Raw genomic sequence first — 21,053 nt, forward strand, 5'->3', positions numbered from 1 at the left:
ACAGTATGCAAAAAATAAAATACAGAATTCTATTTTATACATATAACCTTGCAATTAAGGCTCAGCCACTCACTAGACATATTGTACATCCCATTATTTAGAGAAAAGAAATGGAAAACAGAAAATAAAATGAAGCCTTAGATTTCCAAAACCATAACACTCAACCATACGTTTATTATAAGAAATAAGAAAACCAAAACAAAAGAAATATATTTAGATATGACCCATACTGTAAATATCCCACCTTAGACAACTAATGACAGACACAAATAGTTAATACAAAATTTATCACTATATAATAGAAAATCCAATCGAGAAGGCATTGACCTTATTGCAATCACAATCGCGTATAAATTTCAAATGTTTCGTACTACTCTTACTTACCATATCTTCGTATCATATCCGCCACTGATAATGGTCCGCATGCACACCTTAACTGAGATAGAAAACTTTACCATCTTCTAGCTTTTTAGTAAATAATTGGGATATTGTGGTATCTTAATCAATTCATCAAGTTATTATTTCAAAATGCTCACTTTAACCTGGATGTAGAACATCAAGGATCCTACAGAAAATGATGAACTTGATGGTAATGTTGCAAGTAAACTTAAAACAAGTACTGTTACTGAATATTTTAGGGCGTAAGTACAAGTGAGTATTAAAGTCGGCCCATTGTAGGTAAGATACAGGTGTAACTTTAAGTTTGGATATAGCTGGTAAAGATTAAAATCGCTTATGTATTTCGACCCTAGGCTAAATTTATGCTGTGTAAAAATTTCTACTAAAAAGGAGGTTAAAACAGTTTGATTTGATTTGTTTGACTCCGAAGAATCTTCATGGTATCTAAAAGAAATTGGTTTGCTGGCTTAAAGTAGATTGTACTTTGAAGGATAAACCAGTAAATATTAATTTTTTTAATGATCAAAAAAAAAGAAAACCCAAGAGTTCACTGCTCAGTATTTATCTTAAGTTTCTAGAATATGAGTATTGCATTTAAGTAATAAACCTTGAGCACAAAAAACTATTTAATTTAATGATAGTTTTGGTTTTCGACCGTTGTTAATTGATTATTTTGGTAATATTGAGGTGCGGTGTATCAATTAAATTCAAACACAAATTTTGTTTCATCTCACCAACGTTTAGGTAAATCTATTACTTCATTCAGGGAAGTGGTCTGTTGAAAACAGTTATGATGATATAGCTTAACGTTTAACTCCTCAAATTTTACACTAATCGGAATAACCTAATTAAACAAACATTTAAATTAATTTAAAAAGTATTTACTTTTCAAAAACCTGATATCTTGAAAGCAGTGATTAAGGGAATCAAGGTTTCTTAAGAGTAGGTTATAAATGCAAGAATAGGATGGGGTCTCGTCGAAGTGTTGGTGTAAAGTAAGAATGTTGCGAAGGAAATTCAGTGGTTTGGGCAACAAACATTGTTTACAATATAAATGAAATTAAAAAATAACTCTACTATGATTACATTTAAGCAAATAAGCTGCAGGAGGTAGTGAAGAAAAATGCCTAAGAAGTTAAACAAATAAAATCAAATAATGGAGAAGTACATGGTTATTGGGAAAATAGGAGAAGGTTCGTTTGGACGTGTATATAAAGTTAAATCTAGGGCTAGTGATGAAATTGCTGCATTAAAACTAATTACTAAGGTAACTTAAAATAGTGTTTATTTCTTTCTGTGTAAACGTTTCAAACGATTATTAAATTGATTTTAATTACAGTGTGGGAGATCTCAGAGAGAATTGACAAACTTAAGAAAAGAATGCGAAATACAACGACGTCTGTTTCATCCTAATATTATAAAAATGTTGGATTCTTTTGAGACTGAAAATGAGGTTTTATTCTTTTTAAAGTAGTATATTTTTGTAATATTAAGAGTGCAACAATATTAAGTAGCCTTGATATTTTATTAACTAACTAAAGTTTTTTACTAACAACTTTCAGATAGCTGTTGTCACAGAATTTGCCTACCAAGATTTGTACAAAACTTTGGCTAAAGCTGGTTACTTAAGTGAAGATAAAGCTGTAAAAATTATTTGTGATTTGATTTCAGCGCTATATTATCTCCATTCAAATCGAGTGATACACAGGTGTGATTTATTTTTTTTAAATTAGGTTTCCAGTTACGTTTTTTTGCTGAGAAATTAATATTTATTAATTTTAGAGATTTGAAACCACAAAATGTACTGTTGTCTGAAGATGGTGTAGCAAAATTATGTGATTTTGGATTTGCTAGAAGTATGAGCACAGGAACTCACGTTTTAACTTCAATTAAAGGTACACCGCTCTATATGGCTCCAGAATTAATGGAAGAATCACCGTATGATCATAATGTGGATTTATGGTATGTTATTGTCTTGTTATCATTTATCTTTGACATTTCAGAAATGTTTACATGTTCTGAGGTATCCATATTTGTTTAAGGTCTCTAGGATGTATTGCGTATGAAATGTTAGTAGGTTCACCACCATTCAATACAACTTCATTGTTACATTTGATAAGTTTAATTAGAAATGAGTCAATCAAATGGCCAGAGAATATCTCCCAGAATTGTCAGTCCCTATTGAAAGGTTTGCTAAATAAAGATCCTACGCAAAGACTTAGCTGGCCACATTTACTGGAACATCCGTTTGTTAAAGGAAGTATTTTAATTATTGGTGATAAAAGTAAGAAATCCTTATTTTCATTTTATTTATTTTCGTTTACACCTTTTATTATTATTATTATTATTAATTTCTATTTCGATCACAGCTGTGACTACGCCACTTACAGCTGAGCTGACCGTATCACAAGAGAAGGCAAAAGCTATGCAGAAACAGGATTTAGCTTTGTTAAAAGCTGCAACGCAATTGCGGTGTGTATTCTAGAGATTTTTTTTTTGTAAAATAAGTTTTGAACAATTTGAACGAAGACTGCTAGGGCAGAGATCAGCCATGAATGGACGGAATAAACTGACTCTATACAAGGCACTACTTAGACGCAGCTGAGCTTTATGTATCCAGTTTAATCCTCCTTTAGAATCCTTTTAATCAGTGACCTAATACATTCTCGGCTTCCTTAATTTCCATAATAGGCTAACCATACATCCTAATACCGCAGCACAAGCCTTATCTACATCATCCCAGTCCTCCACGACGCCAGAAACGACGATGGCCCCGCATACAACCTCCAGAGAGTTTCAGCATTAGCTAGCTCCTCTCAACATGCCTCCCCGATTGTGGCGCTGGATCCACCAGGATTCAGCAAACAATCTGTGCCAAACTCAATATAGAACACATTTACATGTTGTTATTACGTACAGGTTGTAAATACATACATAAATTTGATCGTAAATGGCTCACAAAAAAAAAAAAAAATCTCTAAAATTTTATGTATTTATTTAAGGCATAGGTTCAAAATGTTTGGAAATATCTGGACTCTGCCAATTCCTTATGTTGGATGCAAAGGCACAAGTCTTTTAAGAAGTCTTAATGTTCTTATCGAACTTCCAATAATACACAAAAATCCTTCTTATCCATAAATTATCAGTATGTTATTTCTTTAAATTTCATTACTCTGCAATCGTTTAATCGATCATCTTTCTTCACTCGCAATATCAGGTTATCCATCAAATATATTGAAGGAAAACGTGTTACGGTCAAACTGTGGGATATCCCTGGAGTAGTGTTCATATTTAGAATCATCGCTTCAGTTTAACGAGTGTTCCAACCTAATATTTCCTTTACTGAAAAGATCTGCTTTAGAACACTGTTATTTTTTTAAATTTATTTTATATTCTTCTAGTTTCGTTACCGTATTTTGTAACTTTATATTTGTCTTTTTGGGTTTACGTGATTCTGTTTTAATTAATACGGCTAATATTTCACAACAAAACTATTGAGCTAGTATTTTACAAATACTTATGCTTGTACGTGTAATACTTTTTAAAAAGTAATGCAACTAAAAGAAGATATAATGTAATTGTAAAACATTTCAATGCACTGTCACAAATGATGACCCTGAGGATAGGAACGTAAAAAACAATGTTAAAAAACAAATTAATAAAAAAAAAAAATATTTGATCAGTTTCTTTTCGGATGTTAGGCATCAAGATAGATATGGAAGATATTTAATGTTGAATCCAGAGTATGTGAGACGTACAAATCAAGCAGTCAGAGAAAATCATGATCTATCAGCGAATTTAAAGTCTTTAGAGAAGAAATTAGGGAAAATTTCGTTGAATACTAAAAGAGAAAATATTCCTAGCCATCTTGATCGCCTAAAATTGGAGGTAAGTTATTTTCTTTTAAGGAAAATTAAAAACAAAATTTTGTTTGCAATGTTTAATTAGATTTCTAAAATGATTATAGCGTGAACTAAAGGAGGCAATCAATTATGATGAAACTAAGACTGTTTCCTCAATTGAAGCTGAAGAATGGTTAGCTTTTCTTCATCAGAGTATGGAAGAAGTTATGCTCGGCGATGTCACTTCAATGCGTGATCCAGCGTTCTTAAATATGATCTGTCGATCTTTGGGATCAATCTATGCAAATGTGGTTGAATATTACGCATGTCTATTTTGTCTTCCATTTGCTGTGTCAACATTAGCTGAAACTGAGTTGACCAAAATTAGACAGGTGATCGCAATTACACTCTAGATAACACCTGTGCATTTAAGAAATAAAAAAAAATAACTCATTATCTTTACTTCTCTTCCAGGTTTACTATAATGTTAAAGTTCTACCAAAATTATTATATACCAGTTCGATTTTAATCCAGAAAACTGATCCAGAAAATAATTTAAACGCAGAACAATTACAAGCATTGGAAGCTGTATTTCTGTTGATCACAAATCTTGTTTATTCAGATAATATGTTTTTACAACAATTTTGCCAAGTTTCAATCGTATTGTCGTTGGCTGCACCCTATACATTTTTATTGGGTTTGCGTAGAAGAAAAGTACGACTTTCTGTGAATATGATCTGTATTTTATGCCATGTACTTAGACAATTAAATGAGTATTCTTTTTTTGTGGAACAAGTGATAAAAGGATTTGAAAATCCAGGTAAGTTTTATCTAAACCTTTATCTATCCTTAATTTGCGACAGAAAGGTTTAAATAATCGATAGACTGATTCTTTACAGCTTTAAGGAAATTATCTATTTTGTTTAACATTTGACTTTTGAGGGTGTTCTATAAACGTATAAAATATACATATGCAGTCTTATTTTTGATGTTATTTCATTGGACCTTTTTTTTAAAAATTCAATTAATTCACCTCTACACAATCCGCTGTATTGTGTACTTCGTTGGGCTAATATTTGTAATTCTCGCGTGGAGCATACACTTCTCAAATCGTTTAAAACAATTTTTTTTTAAATTCATATCACTCTTAAAATGTTTGTAACCTTTTAACCTCAGGTTATGTTAACTCTTAATCTCAGGTTATGTTTTCGCGTCGTGTTTTTTTCACCGGTTACATTGTTTTTATATTTTTGTATTTTTTTGTTTTTAAAAGGTGTCGAATTATACAGTATGTTGAATAGTAGTAATGAAGGTTTAAGCTTAAGAACGCTTGGTCTACTGCAGTTGATGTCCAAACAGTGTACAGATACTTTTAGAAGTATATGGACTGGACAGTTTGAAGAGATTGTTGTAATGTTGACAAGGAGCACAAATGAAAATCAGAAAAAGGTTAGTTTCATTTTAATTTTTTTCTTAAAAAAGAAGCTGAGATCTCTATTTCTTTAGGATTTTTATTTTTAATTTCTTTTTCATCACGATAGGAATGTTGACAATCTCCAAAAAGTGGTTTATAGAAAAGTAGGCTTTGTTTAACTTGTTGGGCAAGAAATGCGGTGTACTGACGCGAATTTCTCTTACCACGACTTATTTTTTACAAATAAATAGAAAAATAACTGGTCAAGTTTCTACAAATTGAGAATTTTACTTAATTCTATCAATACTACACAAATATGAGACTTGTAAATTGAACTTATATGAAATTTTAAAGCAAAACTTCATCTTACTTGTCTTCAGAATTGTCTTAAATAGAAATAGGGGCTAATCTTTAGAATAGCGCCCCAGAGGCGTGGCCTGTTTTTTTAGGGGGTGGGAAGTGCAGAGCACCTACCGGGGAAAATTGAAACTACTGCCCGCCAAGTAGTACTGTGGCGGATGGTGCGAATTTTGTAGCGCTTTTGTGTAGCGCGCAGGCGCAGTACACATACTGCATAGCAAGTGCTTCCTGTTCAATGTATGAATAGTTCCCGCGAGTGCTCTCTTTGTGACCGGAGGTGCGGTTTTTTTGTAACTTTATGAGTATGAGCGTTTTAAATTAAAGGATGGCTGTAGTGTGAGTGAGGGTGGGGTAATGAATGTTGTAAAATTTTGTATGGATGTTGGTTTGATTAGTAGGAGATATGTATGTCCGAAGTGTGGATGTGAGATGAAAATGAAAAAAAAAATAGTGTGATTGATAAGTGTGTATGGAGGTGCCGAGGCGATTCGACCCCTGATCATGATGTAAGGAGAAGTGTGCGAAAGGGTTCTTGGTTTGAAAGTAGCAAATTAAGTATGATTGATATATTACTGATGACGGAGTTTTTTGTGTATAAGAGGACGCAGAGTGATGTGTGCTTTGAATTGGGTTTGAGTGAAGGATCTGTGTGTGACTGGCGGAGTTTTTATAGAGAGGTGTGCATGGAGATGGTTATTGAAGAAAGTAGTATGCTTGGAGGCGTCGGCAAGATTGTGGAAATAGATGAAAGCAAGTTTGGTAAGAGGAAATATAATAGGGGAAAGCATGTGGATGGTAGATGGGTGTTTGGAGGTGTGGAGAGGGGGTCGAATAAATGCTTTTTCAGGGTCGTTGAAAGTAGGGATAAAGATACGTTGCTAGATGTCATTAAGACTTTCATACTGCCAGGAACTACAGTTTACTCGGACTGTTGGAAGTCATATGAATGTCTGGAAAACGAAGGGTTCAAGCATTTGAAAGTAAATCACTCCCTAAATTTTAAAGATCCGGAAAGTGAAGTGCACACGAATGCTATTGAGGGAACATGGAGTTCCATAAAAAGGCAGCTCCCAAGAAGGACCGCCACTGGCCAGTTTGACTCCTACTTAGCGGAGTATATGTGGCATAGGAGTCATTCTTCCAGTGGCGACCTTATGAGAGATTTTCTGGAGGGAGTTCGAGAGATATATCCTCCTCAGGAAAGGGACTCCACGGAATAAGGTAAGTTTCTTTTGTGTTGTTCTGTGTAATTAGTGTAATGAATCTTGTGACAAAAATTAAAAAATTGAGGGTGATTAGGTAGGTTAGGAGGGGTATGGGGGGCGAAGCCCCCCAAAAAGAAAAAATCAGGGGGTGTGGGGGGCGAAGCCCCCCATTAAGAAATAAATAAAGAATTCGAAGTTATTCTGATTCGGTGGTACCATATAACCCGCTAGATTTAAGTGTGAATATAAAATGAATAAATAGTTTTATATTTATATTTGAATATGGCGGGTTCTATAGTAACAGCGAATCAGAATCACTTCGAATTAGGCCACGCCTCTGGGGAGCTATTCTAAAGATTTACCGAAATAGGATTTTTCATGGACAAATGTTTCAAATAAAAGTTACAGATAAATTGAAAACTTTCAACAATTTTTCATTTTCTTGATTCTTGCTCATGTATAGGAACATAAACTTGTGCGAAATTAATAAAAACCACTTTTTCGGATTCTGAGGACCTACAAAACTAATATTTTCCAATGAATACTCAAAAATAGAAACTTTGTGTGATCACAAAAACGCTTCTTTTTTTTGTAGGGAATAGAAAATAATAAGTGAACAAAATTAGTGGAAAATTTAAACGATTAAAAGTTTTTGCTCATTGATCAGTCATAGATTCTTTATTTTGACGTTTCTATTTAAACAGTTACTTTTTAATTTTTTTTTTTGGAAACAAGTAATGCTAAATTATAGCTATTGTTTAAAATTCTTTTCTTTTATTTTTAAATGAATCTATAGTGGCGTGTAATATTTTGTAAATAAAAATTATTTGTTTATTAATTTTTTTACAGTTAGCTGAAGAATTTTTGGAAGAACTCAAGACATCTCCCAGTACAGCCAAATCTTGAATTTATTGAAATATTTTGACTATTTCACAAGGTAGCCTCTCTTGAGTTGCAATTGGATCTAGAACACCACTTCTTATCCATTATTTTACTACCTATCAATGAAAGAAAGTCTATGGAAAACGTGATTGTTTTGAAAAATTGTATTTGTTAGCATAAAATATGATTCGAATTCATTATATTGAACTACATGAACTAGGTTTTAATACTCTGGCTAGATATTCAGTTAGTTCTTGTCCTTAAGAAAACACGCCTGAGAGCAGTGTCCTTTTCGAGTAAAATTAAAGTTTTAAAGTTATTCCAAAAGGCTTGATTGTAACATAGACTGAGCTTTTTATTTTCAAATTTTACCAGATTTGGTCAGCATTAACTGTTGAATTCTTCAAAAAATGTTTGCAGATTTTTTTTTTTTTTTTTTAGTAACAAATCGACTAGCAAAAACGTTTTATTATTCACCACTAATTCTTTATAAGAATGTTAATTGAATAGTAATGATTTTAATAAATTGATTAATATTATCGAAATATTAATATTGAATCGATTCTGAACATCTAATTTTTAATGGTACATACATATATTTCCTTAACGGCCTGTGTGAAATAGTTTCTTAGTACGGCTTTGATACAGCTTACCCATCGTTAAACCGTGCTCTCTTTTTTTATTAAATCCTCCTTAGAGTTTCTAAGAACTAAAGAATTGTTTTTGTCCATACTTTTTATTTATTTCAATTTGTAAATAATCAACATTAGAGTCATATAAATTAATATCGATTAAAAGTTATCAAATGTCACACTAATTGTAATGTTTATAAGTTAAAAAGATCAAACAAGTATTTCAGATATATTGTATAAATTTAATATTATTAAATGTAGTCTAAAATGTAAAGAATAATTGAAATATTGTACGCTTAAAGAGAAAATTAATAATAATTTAATCTCGCTGTAAAACTGTGATCATTTTTATTAAAAGTAGTTATATTTTTCCAATTGTAAAATTTGGTTTGTAAATTGTACAGAAAGGTATATAAGATATAGGTAAAAACAAAATGTATTTTGTTGATACTTTATTGTAATTTCTAATTATTTTTTAAATAAATGTGTAATTTAGTAGCAGAATAAAGAAAAACTTAAAAAAAAAAAATTATTTATTTGCATTCCTGCTTTTTAAATGGACTTAGTATTTGTATCCTATTATTGGAGGAAAATATAGATATGTACATAATATAGTAGTAATAAAATACCAAAAGAAGTGCTAAAAAACTATTTTAAAAAACAAAAGATTGAAGAAATTGAATAGAAAACTTCAAAAATATAATATATCGTTCGTCACTCCGAACATATCTAGTCTGACATCTCCCTCGAAACAATCGGATAGTGTCATGCTGTAAAAGTAATGGTCGGAGAGATGTGCTCGCTTCGACAATCGGAAGGCCAATATGGTGTACTAAAACACTTATAGTTAAAAAATAAACTAATTCCTTGATTAGGAACTGAAGTTAAATTGTTCTATAGTTGAGAAAAAGAGCTCAATTTAAGTGTAAGAAGATACTTATTACAAACAAAGTTTTTGTCTTAAAAAAGAATTTATTCTTAATAGTTGTGGAGTACTCAATAATAATAAGTCTACATTGTTGACTTCCTTTCTTTATTGAGAATTTAAGACTTACCGGACCTTTTTTTCTGTAAAGTATAATCTATTTTTTTGGTTAATGAATTCAATACATCTTTGTTTTAGTGATTCGATTCCACTATAAAAGTATTGTCCAAAGTACTTTAAAGGCAAAAAAAATTCCATGAATCCTACTATAACTTCCTCTGTAGCCGCCAATACTTGGGAATAAGTTCGTCTGGACTATAAAGCAGGCGGGAAGAAGTTCAAATTTCAGTTTATTAATTTTCTGAGACAGAGAGTCTTGCACTTTCAAGTTGTAGAAGGTCTTATTTTTTTACTGTAAACTAAAGGGGGAGATGGTATTCTTAGGAAAGAATAATCCAGACCCTCTTTCTAATTATGCTGGGAACAGAGTTCAGAAAGTGAGGCGGTGACTAAGTAGTTTTTGCCTTTTTTTGGCATTTGCTTTCGCCATACAGCCAGCATCGTCTAGGTGCTTATCACTAGAATATCAATCTCCATTCTTACTTATAAATACATTCGCTTCACACATTCATCCCTCTACTATATACAACTATAGTACATACAAACTTACCAACTAATGGATGGATCAGTACTCTAAATTCCTGCCATCCTTACAGCTTAACCTAAAATTAAAATAATCGTAATCCTTCTCTAATCATTTTCTTCCATTCATTCTAATCGGCTATAACGTGTTCATGTAACTAATTATTGAGGAGTAATCTATTTCTTCGATCAATATTAGTGTATCGTATGCTCATACAGTGATGATTTAGTAAATACGTAAAGTGAGTAAAGTAGCTTATTCCTTTAAAGTATACTACTTAAACGTTCAATCACTAAATGCTGTGCCGTGGTCGTGACGGAAGTTAAATACTTTTAACTATTTACAAATTCTTTAAAATAAATGAAAAAGTAGCAAGGCTACAACAGATGGCACGCGAAACGGGGGATTTCCCACTTATTAGTTCGCACACATAACCACTAAAACAAACATAACCCATAATTAGAGAATACAAAATAGTAGAACAGTTTAAAAAGTTGCGCGTAATTTAAAAAAAAGAAAAAAGTATTACAAAGCATGAAAAAATTTAAAATAAAGTATGAATTAAGAATAAGGTTTTAAGTTAGGAGTAAGTTAATCTTCTTGTGTATCGACGCAGTAACCGGAATTCAATGTACAAGAGCAAAACTGTTTATGAAATCTCCCGACTTCCAACTCGTGACCAGCTTCCTGGAGAGTTTTTCTTTCTTTTTTTGGCCAAGTTTGTCTGGTAGAAGAATACGCACTTCGTGAAAAATCAATATTGCAGGGTGTTTAAAACTTAATATTGTAATTTATGCGACAGAACTTAGTATTAAGATTTGATCACTTCTCATATGCTGATGTTGAGGCTAAAGACAACGAAACGTTATTGTTTCCTCTTTTTTGAAAATCCTATTTGAAAATAAATAAATTAGCAAACCAGTTCTGTTCATGTCCTGTCCTGAAGATATATCAGGTAAGCTGTTATATCATCCTGTTTCCATTCCTTGTTCCTTCTCTCCTGAAACCATCTTTAAAGCAAACCAATCTGACACACTCGATTAACGGGACCCTGCTTCCAAACCTTTCTGTTCATAGCACCGTCGCTCTCTTAGTCATACAGTTCGTATGCCACCATAATTAGCTTAACAGTGAAAACTCATTTTTTTAAAAAACTACACTAAGAAAAAATTCTAAATAATTCTAGGGTGAAAAAAAACAGTTGAAATAACAGGTTCCGAGATCTGAAGAAAACAGAGGCCAGACGACTTTGAACGCCTCCCACTTTGTCTTTTATTTTTTAACATTTATTATATAATTTTTTTTTAAATACAATTTACATTAACAATTATTTAAATATTCTAAAGTTACCTAAAGTGAAAACCCCAAAAGTTAAATATAGGAAATTCAGTAGTTGGAACTATGACAGAAGGCAGATCTGAACATCCATACATGATATTAAGCTTGCGTACATCTTTGTCACTTAGATGGGCCCTTTGCCCTATAAAAGCTCCTGCCTCCTGTGAACAGAGAACAAAAGCACAACTTAAAGACTTGAATATGTTGGTTTTCTTTAAAAATAGTTAAAAAACTTAATTATATTGTACAGATTTTCAAAGAGTAGTTCAAATAAGCTAATCAGATTCTTTTAATAAAACTTCAGTTTCTGATTATTAGACATGCGTTTGGTATTAGTACCCATAACATAACCGAGATTGGAGATACCTAAGAAAATATTTTGGTCAATTAAACGCGAGCTAGATAAGATCATTTATCCACACGATCATTAGAAGAAAGTTTAAGTTGTAGGTTCAAAGTTACGCATGAGATGTACGAGTTTATCAATTGCGAACTATTGGAGAACATAGGCAGCTTTAGGTCCTGATAATGAGGACTGGATTTTAGCAGACTTTCAGAAATATAGTCACGACTAAACAGAGGATGTTACAATTGATCCTATCGCGGTGTCTGGGCTGTTTAATTTACTTCCCTTTACGTACAATTCTATTCTAACGCACTTTTTTTTTCAAGTTTTACAAATTGATATAATAATCTCATTTCAATTTTTTTTTTTTCCATTCCTTATAACATTTCCTTCTACTACTTATAAAGTATTTTCGACGGGTAGGCCACACTTTGTTTTTAATGTTCTGACTTTTCTTTTTATTTTTATCATAAACGACTTATTATATCAAACCGGATCGTCTACAAGAACAAAACCAAAGTTCTAGTTCAGATGATATACCTCCACTTTTTTTTTAATGGTTCAAAAACACCACTACATTATTAATAAATGAATACACTTACTTTAGGTATGATTGTTGGTCTACCATTCTTGGAGAATGCGTGCGAACTGTAATGCATTACACTATCATAGTCGTACTCAATACCCAAATCGGTAACACGCGCTGGACTATATTTCTTGAAATTTCTTTCAGTTCCTATGCACAATAACACAGTGAGAATAGATATAATATTTGTATATAATATTTTTTTTGTGTAAATATATATATATGTAAACAAAGAAATAAAACAATAAACAAATAATAGAAAGTATTTATGTTTCAGGTTGCATTTAAATTCTCCCTCACCTAATGCAAGTAAGACTCGGTATATGCGCTGCGCATTGTCTATCGAACTAATCGATTTGTAATGTAATGGATGATTGGTGGAGTAATCGATTTTGTCTAGTTTTTGGATGGTTTATTATTGTAAATCTGAACAAATCAAATTATTATGGATATATTTTTTGTATTGTCTGTACTACGTACAAGTATTTAGAAATACTTGTTAAATGCATTATTTACAAGTATTAGAATAACGAAAGATAACAGAAATACGCTGTTTGATCTATTGACATTAATTGTGACAAGGCTGAACGAATTTTATAAAAACTGCATCATAATTCAATACTTGGTTAATTTGAAACAGAATTGTTATGAAACAATTGATAACCCGATACGAAAATAGGGGGGGGCTGTCTGATGAAATCAAACTTTTTTTGAACTTAAAATAAAAGGAATAATTCTGTCAGCATGGAAGTGTCCAAATGGCTGAACAACGGATCGATTTCCTAATCAACTACCCTTATAACCATAATTTATCTTCAATATGATGCTGTTCAGTGCAGTACAATGAACGAAGAATTAAATGAGAGTAGAGTCTCAGCATGAAAATTATTCTTTGCCATAAATAGACTTGATTAGACTAAATGAAGTCTCAAAAAAAAATTCCTTTCGAAATACGTGTCAGTCTGAATTTCGGAACCTCAAATAGTATGTTGCATTTAGATTACATATTTCTTTTTCTTCAGAAAAATTAAGTTTATACTCAATCACTTGGAGAGCCACTCTATGGAGGAATGAAACTTTCGAACATTTTCGAATAAAAGAGTATGCTAAAAAAATATGTGCACATAGCTGTGGGTACGCAAAACCTAAGTTAACATTCTCAACGCCTCTGTAGAATTGGGTGAATGTTGAGATATGTCGTGTGTTTATTTAGAGATAAAATCTCAGTTTTAGAAGATATTAATGAAGTCCAATTTTGCCCTCGCGGATGCAGCACAATATGCTGAATATATTGAAGATTACTTCATTGAATTAAGTACGAAACGAGTAAATTCGTCAGTGTATAAGAAGGTATGCAAGCAGCCTCACAACGTCTTAATTTATGTATAGAACAAACAATAATTAGGAAAATATAAAGACATTTTAATACCCTTAGGCGCGAAGAAGTAAGAGGACAAAGAAATAAGAGATACATGCACAAGATGTACAACAATTTTAGTGCTTCAATCTTAGCCCCCAGCGATTAACAACTTCCGACTGTTGGAAGGGCTAACATAACCTACAAGACTCAGCACAAATATGGCGGAAATGAGTGTTGCAATCTTAAGCAGAGATAACACTATTTGAAGAAGTGGCTAGTCCAAACAGGTCATCAGCTTGTTTCATTAGCTTTAAGACGTCTGATTATTCCGATCGCAGATACAAATACCAAGTCTTACTTGTCCCTTATTTACTTTGGCATTAATGGAGCGATCCAAGTGGGCGGAAGAAAAGCCTACCTCTTCTAATATTTTTCCAACGAATGGTGACATAATCATCACGATTTGAAGCGCTCTGCTGGTGGTGAAATCCAAGAGCGTGTAACAGTTCATGCGCAGCAACACCATGTTGTACACAACGTCGGCCCAGATTCACTACCTGGCCACCGCCTCTTCGGCCCACATAAGACCAACATCCCGGTGAATCACCTTTAATGGATATCCAGTCCGAGTCGCCTTCCTCGTATGGCCGAAATTTTATACAAGAACTTTGATGAAACTCGTCCATGGCACCCTTGATCACAACTACCTCCCCATCGTCTGCAACAGCCCCTAACTATTTTAAAAAAAATCTCTTCTCAAAGTAATAAATTACAATTTTTTTTTTTTAGGAGGGGGGACCGATTTACTAAAAATCTACGGTCAAGAAAGAATGGTAACTTGTTTTAATTTGCTTAAACGAAGGAAACCATAAACTAAATCAAAATTATAGAAATCTTTGTGCAATTGATTCACTCACTGGAAATACTTTAGACATAAATCTGTGGTTACCAATTTTATAGATGAATAAACAATTATTAGAAAAACAAAGTAAATAATATTTTCAATCATGACGTAATGTTAGATATTATGCCTATTAATATTATTCGATCTATTTTTTTTTTTTTTTTTAGTAAAATCTATTCTCACTGTGCATTCATGTGCATACTCTAACCTACTACGGTTTATACACAACCTAGTTTACTCCCTTACATAACAATCTATCACCATAGCGGCACGTATATACTTCAAATTTTTTCATTCATATTTATACCTTTTTAAGGATAGTCTGAGATCTCAAGTCTATGTGTGTTAATCTAAAGATAGACTGCTCTTATTAGAATTAATCTACAATCTACTCTAGGAAGATAGAGTGGGTAAATCTTGAGATTACGCTAGCAAAGATCTCCGTAATATGTACTTAAGTAAAGATATCTTTTAAATTCAAACTTTAAAATGATTGCTTCAGTCGCGAAATGAAATAGAAAATGAATTACTAATTAGTTATTGAAAAGCACGAAAGCTAGACAAATAATTAAGATTTATCAATGATTTCAATCACTGATATGTATCACGTTGTTTTTACTGTTTAGACATTGCATCATCAGATTCAAATAACTCGAATTGTATTTAGCATCAATTCAATCAAATAATTGTAAATATTGCTGCAAATTTCAATTGACAGCTGTAATATTGACGGTGCAGGTTCCCCTTAGAATGTCCGTCATTGATTTTACTATCTTAATAGACTAATATCCCCTAAACGGAAGTCTAGATCCACCACTGTTGGAATAAGAAATGGACACAACAAACCCGTCAGAATTTGTATAAAACATGCCATGCTAAGATTAGAAAAAAAAAAGAAGCAATATAAGCTATATTCCATTTGATTTTTTTCACAAATTGATCAACACACTTATACAGGTTATGCCATATTCTTTTTAATAATTCCTCACTGAGTTCTTTCCTCAAAAACAGAAATCTATCGATGGACTATACCAACAATACGAGGGTCGTTTGAAAAGTCCGAGCAAAGTCAGAGAGATAGCACTACTGGCGCGTATCGAGGTTATGTTTAGTTAGTAGCATCTCTTGGAAGAACACACACCAAGTTTCAGCCAGATCGGTCTATTTCTTTGTGTTTGGCATTCGTTTGAATCGAGGAAGTCAAGTGATTTTCAAAAAATGGACGAAAAAGAATTTCGTGTGTTGATTAAACACTACTTTATGAAAGGCCAAACGCCTCAGGAGACTAAAGAGAAGCTTGATAAACATTATGGTGACTCTGCACCTTCGATTAGAACAGTTTATAAGTGGTTTCAAAATTTTCGGAGTGGCCATATGGACACAAGTGACGCTGAACGTTCTGGACGCCCTGTTGAGGTTACTACTCCAGAAATCATTGATAAAATCCATGATATGGTGATGGATGACAGAAGAGTGAAGGTGCGTGAGATTGCTAGTGCTGTGGGCATCTCGAATGAACGGGTACATAATATTTTGCATCAACATTTGGACATGACAAAGCTATCCGCAAGATGGGTGCCGCGATTGCTCACGCTTGACCAAAAACGAAATCGTGTAAGGACGGTTTTGCAGCTGTTCCAGAAGAATCCGCAGGACTTTAAGCGTCGTTTCGTCACTGTGGATGAAACATGGATACATCACAACACTCCTGAGACCAAAGAACAATCTAAACAATGGGTTACCAAGGGGGAATCTGCGCCAAAAAAGGCGAAGGCCGTTCCTTCGGCCGGAAAGATTATGGCGACTGTCTTTTAGGATTCGCAAGGAATAATCCTCATCGACTATCTGGAAAAGGGTAAAACTATTACAGGTGCATATTATTCATCGTTATTGGACCGTTTGAAAACCGAGCTGCAAGAAAAACGCCCACGATTGGCCCACAAAAAAGTCCTTTTCCATCACGACAACGCACCTGCTCACACCTCAGCAGTTGTGGTCGCAAAATTAATGGAAATAGGGTTCCAACTCGTTTCACATCCCCCCCCTATTCTCCAGACTTGGCTCCCTCAGACTACTATTTGTTCCCCAATATGAAGAAATGGCTGGCGGGAAAAAGATTTTATTCAAACGAGGAGGTGATTGCAGAAACGAATGGCTATTTTTCAGACTTGGACAAATCCTATTATTCGGAAGGGATGAACAAACTAGAGCAGCGTTGGACGAAGTGTATAAGCCTAAAAGGAGACTATGTTGAAAAATAAAAAAGGTTTACCCCAAAAAATTAAGTAGTTTTTATTTTTGCACGGACTTTTCAAACGACCCTCGTACGTGCGTAGCTGCTTGATACTACAGTCGTTCATTACTAGCACTGGATAAGCAAAAGAGGTTATTCAGCTGTTTTAAATTGATGACAGGGTTGTCAACCTATGAATTCTAAATTACCTAATTAATTTTTATAAACATTACATCAGTTTTACTTCATTACTTAACAATGGCTCTCGAATATTATTATGAATATAAAAGCAATGGCGAACTTTCCATTAATGAAATGTACATTCTCCGTAATTAGTAAGTATTTCTCTGAAACAATTAAAATCTATGAATGTGATAAATTGAATGAATATTTTGAATGATTCAATTCGAAAATATTTTCCATTACGATTGAATAAAAGCTTTCTTGAACTCGCTTGAACGTTTTTGATGGAACAATCATTTAGCCAGTTAAATATGATACTGTTCTGGCAGCCCGATTTAAGATGATGTTCAGTGTCACTTTAACCTGGTCATATCATAATCAGACTGGAATACTTTTTATTTAGACTTGATCTCATTCACTATTGGCCATAAAATTGCAGAGTACAGTAGTAGCGATAGTAGCGATATTTAGTCAATCTACTGTTACAGTTGATTTCATCTTTATTTGATTATTACAAACTGAGTGATGTCAACATGCAACTACTGCCAGCGATTTCTTAATAATGTTGCATGAAATTAAGGTAAAACTTTTTTCTGTTTCACAGACTATATACAAAAAATAACTACTTTTTCTAAAAATTAAATTTCCTTTCGCTAATTTTAAACATGCAAAGCACAAAATCACCAGGAAATAAATAAAACTTAATTTACTCACCAAAATCATCACTGATATGATAAGGAACTACACCGCCTGGCCACTTGGCTGAATAGTCTCGTACAGCGTTTCTTTCCACTTCCGGTGGAGCTGCGTCATAGTCTTCCATGATGTCGCCTTCAAGTAGGCCGCTCAGTTCCCAGATATTCTGCTTGTCCATCGGTGACCAACCGTTGATATCACGTACTGTTGTGTTTATGTAATAGAAAAAAAAATATCGAAATGAATGATGATATTTCTAGGTGAAGGTCAGAGCTTTATGTTAGAAGATTAGATTAGATTGATATAGGGAGTTTTTGTTCCCTTTCAGAACTACAGCTGAATGCCGGCATTTTGAGCCATTAAAGTTATAGACCGGGGAATATAGCCTAGTACCGCAATACATCTTAGCTTTGCGGGTCTAGCCTCTAACCGCTCGGCTATCGTGGCGACTGGCAATCATACTTTACTGCAAATTTCTCAAATTAACCATTAAAGGTATAGACCGGGGAATATAGCCTAGTACCGCAATACATCTTGAGGGTCTAGCCCTAAATTTGTTATTTTATATCTATTTCTATGTAACATGACAATAATTGCACCGAAATAACATTCAAAAGGCAAGAACAAAGAACTACTTCTACAGAACTGCTCTAGAAAATAATTTTCTTTTAAGTTGTGTGTGTAGAGGAAAAATCATAAGAGCGATTATTGGGAAAACCTCAGAAAAGTTAAAAAATACCGCTCATTAATGAGGAAGTTCTATTGAGATATTTGCTTCATCGTTTCCGATGGTTCTACAGTTCACTTCCGCTGCTACAGGAAAATCATTGATCGAATTTTCCAGATGAAATATTTCAAATTAATTTCCTTGTGTGTGAGCTATTGCTACTTCCGTTTGGATGTAGACCTCTCCCCACCATTTTAAACGGAATTTAAAGTTTTAGTTTCTTGGGTTCTTTTTTTTTTTTAAGTATTTGAGAGCTAACATGTCTCACCGGAACAGACCATCTTTGAACTTCAGGGACCTCAAAAATACGGCAATTTCGGAAAGTTGACTCTAAGAATGTGGCCACCCGGACAAAGGAGTTTACAGGAAACCACTTACACACTTCGTCCATATCTCTGTTCATCATCATGGACATCATCTTATGGTAGCCGTGATGTCTTGGAGGCGGCGGTACCGGATGCTGTCTGGCCGCGTACATCAGATCCATTGTCATTAGCAACACCGTCAGCAACACTGATCGACACATGATCACGCGCAACACTGTGGTCCGCCGGCCGCTACGCTCGGTCTTTTAGAAGCTCGCCGGCTTGCACAACTTCGGCGTCCGCTTTACCAACCCAAACCTTCCCTCCACACAACTCGGGGCGGTCGTCGATTTTCAGCCACTACCACCGCGGCCGTTTCATAATATCTTAGGTTTTCCACTACACTAGAACTTGTGGCCCGCTATCTACTGGCCGTATACCACCAGTTTGTAGACCGCATAGTTTTCTTTCTATGAGGGAAAAATGTGCTTAAGCAAATCAAAATCTTTTCTTACAGTTTTCCCGCAGTAGAGCCCGGGTGTTTAAGATTTTTTTTTCTTTTACTTCTTCTTACCCCTATAAAGAGGATGTATTCTGATCGTGCTGCCGCAATCTATCAACCGGAAGTTGATATGGTTTCTCTATTGATGCGATGTTTTCAGTTGTAAGAAAATGTTAAAATAATGGTAGCAAGTTTTCACTAACTCTTATTCACTAACTCTCATTTCGCGAGTTTTCTCACGAATTTCCTTTTAAGTCCGTGGAAAAAAAAGAAAAGTTTTCTTTTGAGCTAAACAGAGCAACAGCCTCAAAAAAAAAAAAGAAAGAAAAGAAAAATCGCCGGAAACGCGAAACTCTATCGTTCACTCACTCCCGTAGAATCTGTGACACGAATCCTCTACCGGAAGTAGACTCTTTTCCAGCTTTTTTGTTTGTTTATATTTTTAGAAGATTGTCTCAAAAACACTTCAAATACGAGGATCGTTTGAAAAGTCCGTGCAAAAATAAAAACTACTTAATTTTTTGGGGTAAACCTTTTTTATTTTTCAACATAGTCTCCTTTTAGGCTTATACACTTCCGAATAATAGGATTTGTCCAAGTCTGAAAAATAGCCATTTGTTTCTGCAATCACCTCCTCGTTTGAATAAAATCGTTTTCCCGCCAGCCATTTCTTCATATTGGGGAACAAATAGCAGTCCGTGGGAGCCAAGTCTGGAGAATAGGGGGGATGTGAAACGAGTTGGAACCCTATTTCCATTAATTTTGCGACCACAACTGCTGAGGTGTGAGCTGGTGCATTGTCGTGATGGAAAAAGAACTTTTTTTGTGGGCCAATCATGGGCGTTTTTCTTGCAGCTCGGTTTTCAAACGGTCCAATAACGATGAATAATATGCACCTGTAATAGTTTTACCCTTTTCCAGATAGTCGATGAGGATTATTCCTTGCGAATCCCAAAAGACAGTCGCCATAATCTTTCCGGCCGAAGGAACGGTCTTCGCCTTTTTTGGCGCAGATTCCCCCTTGGTAACCCATTGTTTAGATTGTTCTTTGGTCTCAGGAGTGTTGTGATGTATCCATGTTTCATCCACAGTGACGAAACGACGCTTAAAGTCCTGCGGATTCTTCTGGAACAGCTGCAAAACCGTCCTTACACGATTTCGTTTTTGGTCAAGCGTGAGCAATCGCGGCACCCATCTTGCGGATAGCTTTGTCATGTCCAAATGTTGATGCAAAATATTATGTACCCGTTCATTCGAGATGCCCACAGCACTAGCAATCTCACACACCTTCACTCTTCTGTCATCCATTCACCATATCATGGATTTTATCAATGATTTCTGGAGTAGTAACCTCAACAAGGCGTCCAGAACGTTCAGCGTCACTTGTGCCCATATGGCCACTCTGAAAATTTTGAAACCACTTATAAACTGTTCTAATCGAAGGTGCAGAGTCACCATAATGTTTATCAAGCTTCTCTTTAGTCTCCTGAGGCGTTTGGCCTTTCATAAAGTAGTGTTTAATCAACCCACGAAATTCTTTTTCGTCCATTTTTTGAAAATCACTCGACTTC

General features: G+C 34.1%; 2 protein-coding genes across 3 annotated transcripts; one reads left to right on the top strand and one right to left on the bottom strand.

Moving 5' to 3' along the window:
- Positions 1 to 345: 345 nt before the first annotated feature.
- fu (STKc_STK36 domain-containing protein fused) lies at positions 346 to 8,927 on the top strand. 2 transcript variants are annotated; one of them, XM_074123976.1, is made up of 12 exons: positions 346 to 651; positions 1,493 to 1,666; positions 1,739 to 1,852; positions 1,962 to 2,107; positions 2,182 to 2,361; positions 2,442 to 2,683; positions 2,769 to 2,871; positions 4,101 to 4,287; positions 4,367 to 4,633; positions 4,716 to 5,061; positions 5,515 to 5,690; positions 8,070 to 8,927. In XM_074123976.1, the coding sequence occupies exons 2-12, from the start codon at positions 1,556 to 1,558 to the stop codon at positions 8,124 to 8,126; spliced, it is 1,929 nt and encodes a 642-aa protein (XP_073980077.1). In that variant the 5' UTR covers positions 346 to 651; positions 1,493 to 1,555; the 3' UTR covers positions 8,127 to 8,927. The 2 variants fall into 2 exon arrangements, with proteins under 2 accessions (XP_073980077.1, XP_073980076.1); XM_074123975.1 differs by lacking the exon at positions 346 to 651 and having other exon boundaries at positions 1,324 to 1,666.
- A 2,589-nt stretch (positions 8,928 to 11,516) lies between these two features.
- Positions 11,517 to 19,335, bottom strand: LOC141452109 (zinc metalloproteinase nas-13). Its single transcript, XM_074123977.1, has 5 exons — positions 19,054 to 19,335; positions 17,967 to 18,152; positions 14,351 to 14,650; positions 12,589 to 12,722; positions 11,517 to 11,801 (listed from the first exon to the last, which is right to left on the bottom strand). The coding sequence occupies exons 1-5, from the start codon at positions 19,199 to 19,201 to the stop codon at positions 11,649 to 11,651; spliced, it is 921 nt and encodes a 306-aa protein (XP_073980078.1). The 5' UTR covers positions 19,202 to 19,335; the 3' UTR covers positions 11,517 to 11,648.
- Positions 19,336 to 21,053: the final 1,718 nt, after the last annotated feature.

This window comes from Rhodnius prolixus, unplaced genomic scaffold (assembly GCF_049639745.1).
Source record: "Rhodnius prolixus isolate KJV_2025 unplaced genomic scaffold, Rpr scaffold_44, whole genome shotgun sequence".
In the NCBI taxonomy this organism is placed as follows: Eukaryota; Metazoa; Arthropoda; class Insecta; order Hemiptera; family Reduviidae; genus Rhodnius; species Rhodnius prolixus.

Coding starts and splice junctions, on each gene's coding strand:
- fu (XM_074123976.1), top strand. CDS start 1,556: ATGGAGAAGTACATGGTTATTGGGAAAATAGGAGAAGGTTCGTTTGGA. Junction 4,288..4,366: donor TTGATCGCCTAAAATTGGAG/GTAAGTTATTTT, acceptor AAATGATTATAG/CGTGAACTAAAGGAGGCAAT. Junction 5,062..5,514: donor AAAAGGATTTGAAAATCCAG/GTAAGTTTTATC, acceptor TGTTTTTAAAAG/GTGTCGAATTATACAGTATG.
- LOC141452109 (XM_074123977.1), bottom strand. CDS start 19,201: ATGTGTCGATCAGTGTTGCTGACGGTGTTGCTAATGACAATGGATCTG. Junction 14,651..17,966: donor TCATATCAGTGATGATTTTG/GTGAGTAAATTA, acceptor GGGCTGTTGCAG/ACGATGGGGAGGTAGTTGTG. Junction 12,723..14,350: donor TTGGAAAAATATTAGAAGAG/GTAGGCTTTTCT, acceptor TATTGTGCATAG/GAACTGAAAGAAATTTCAAG.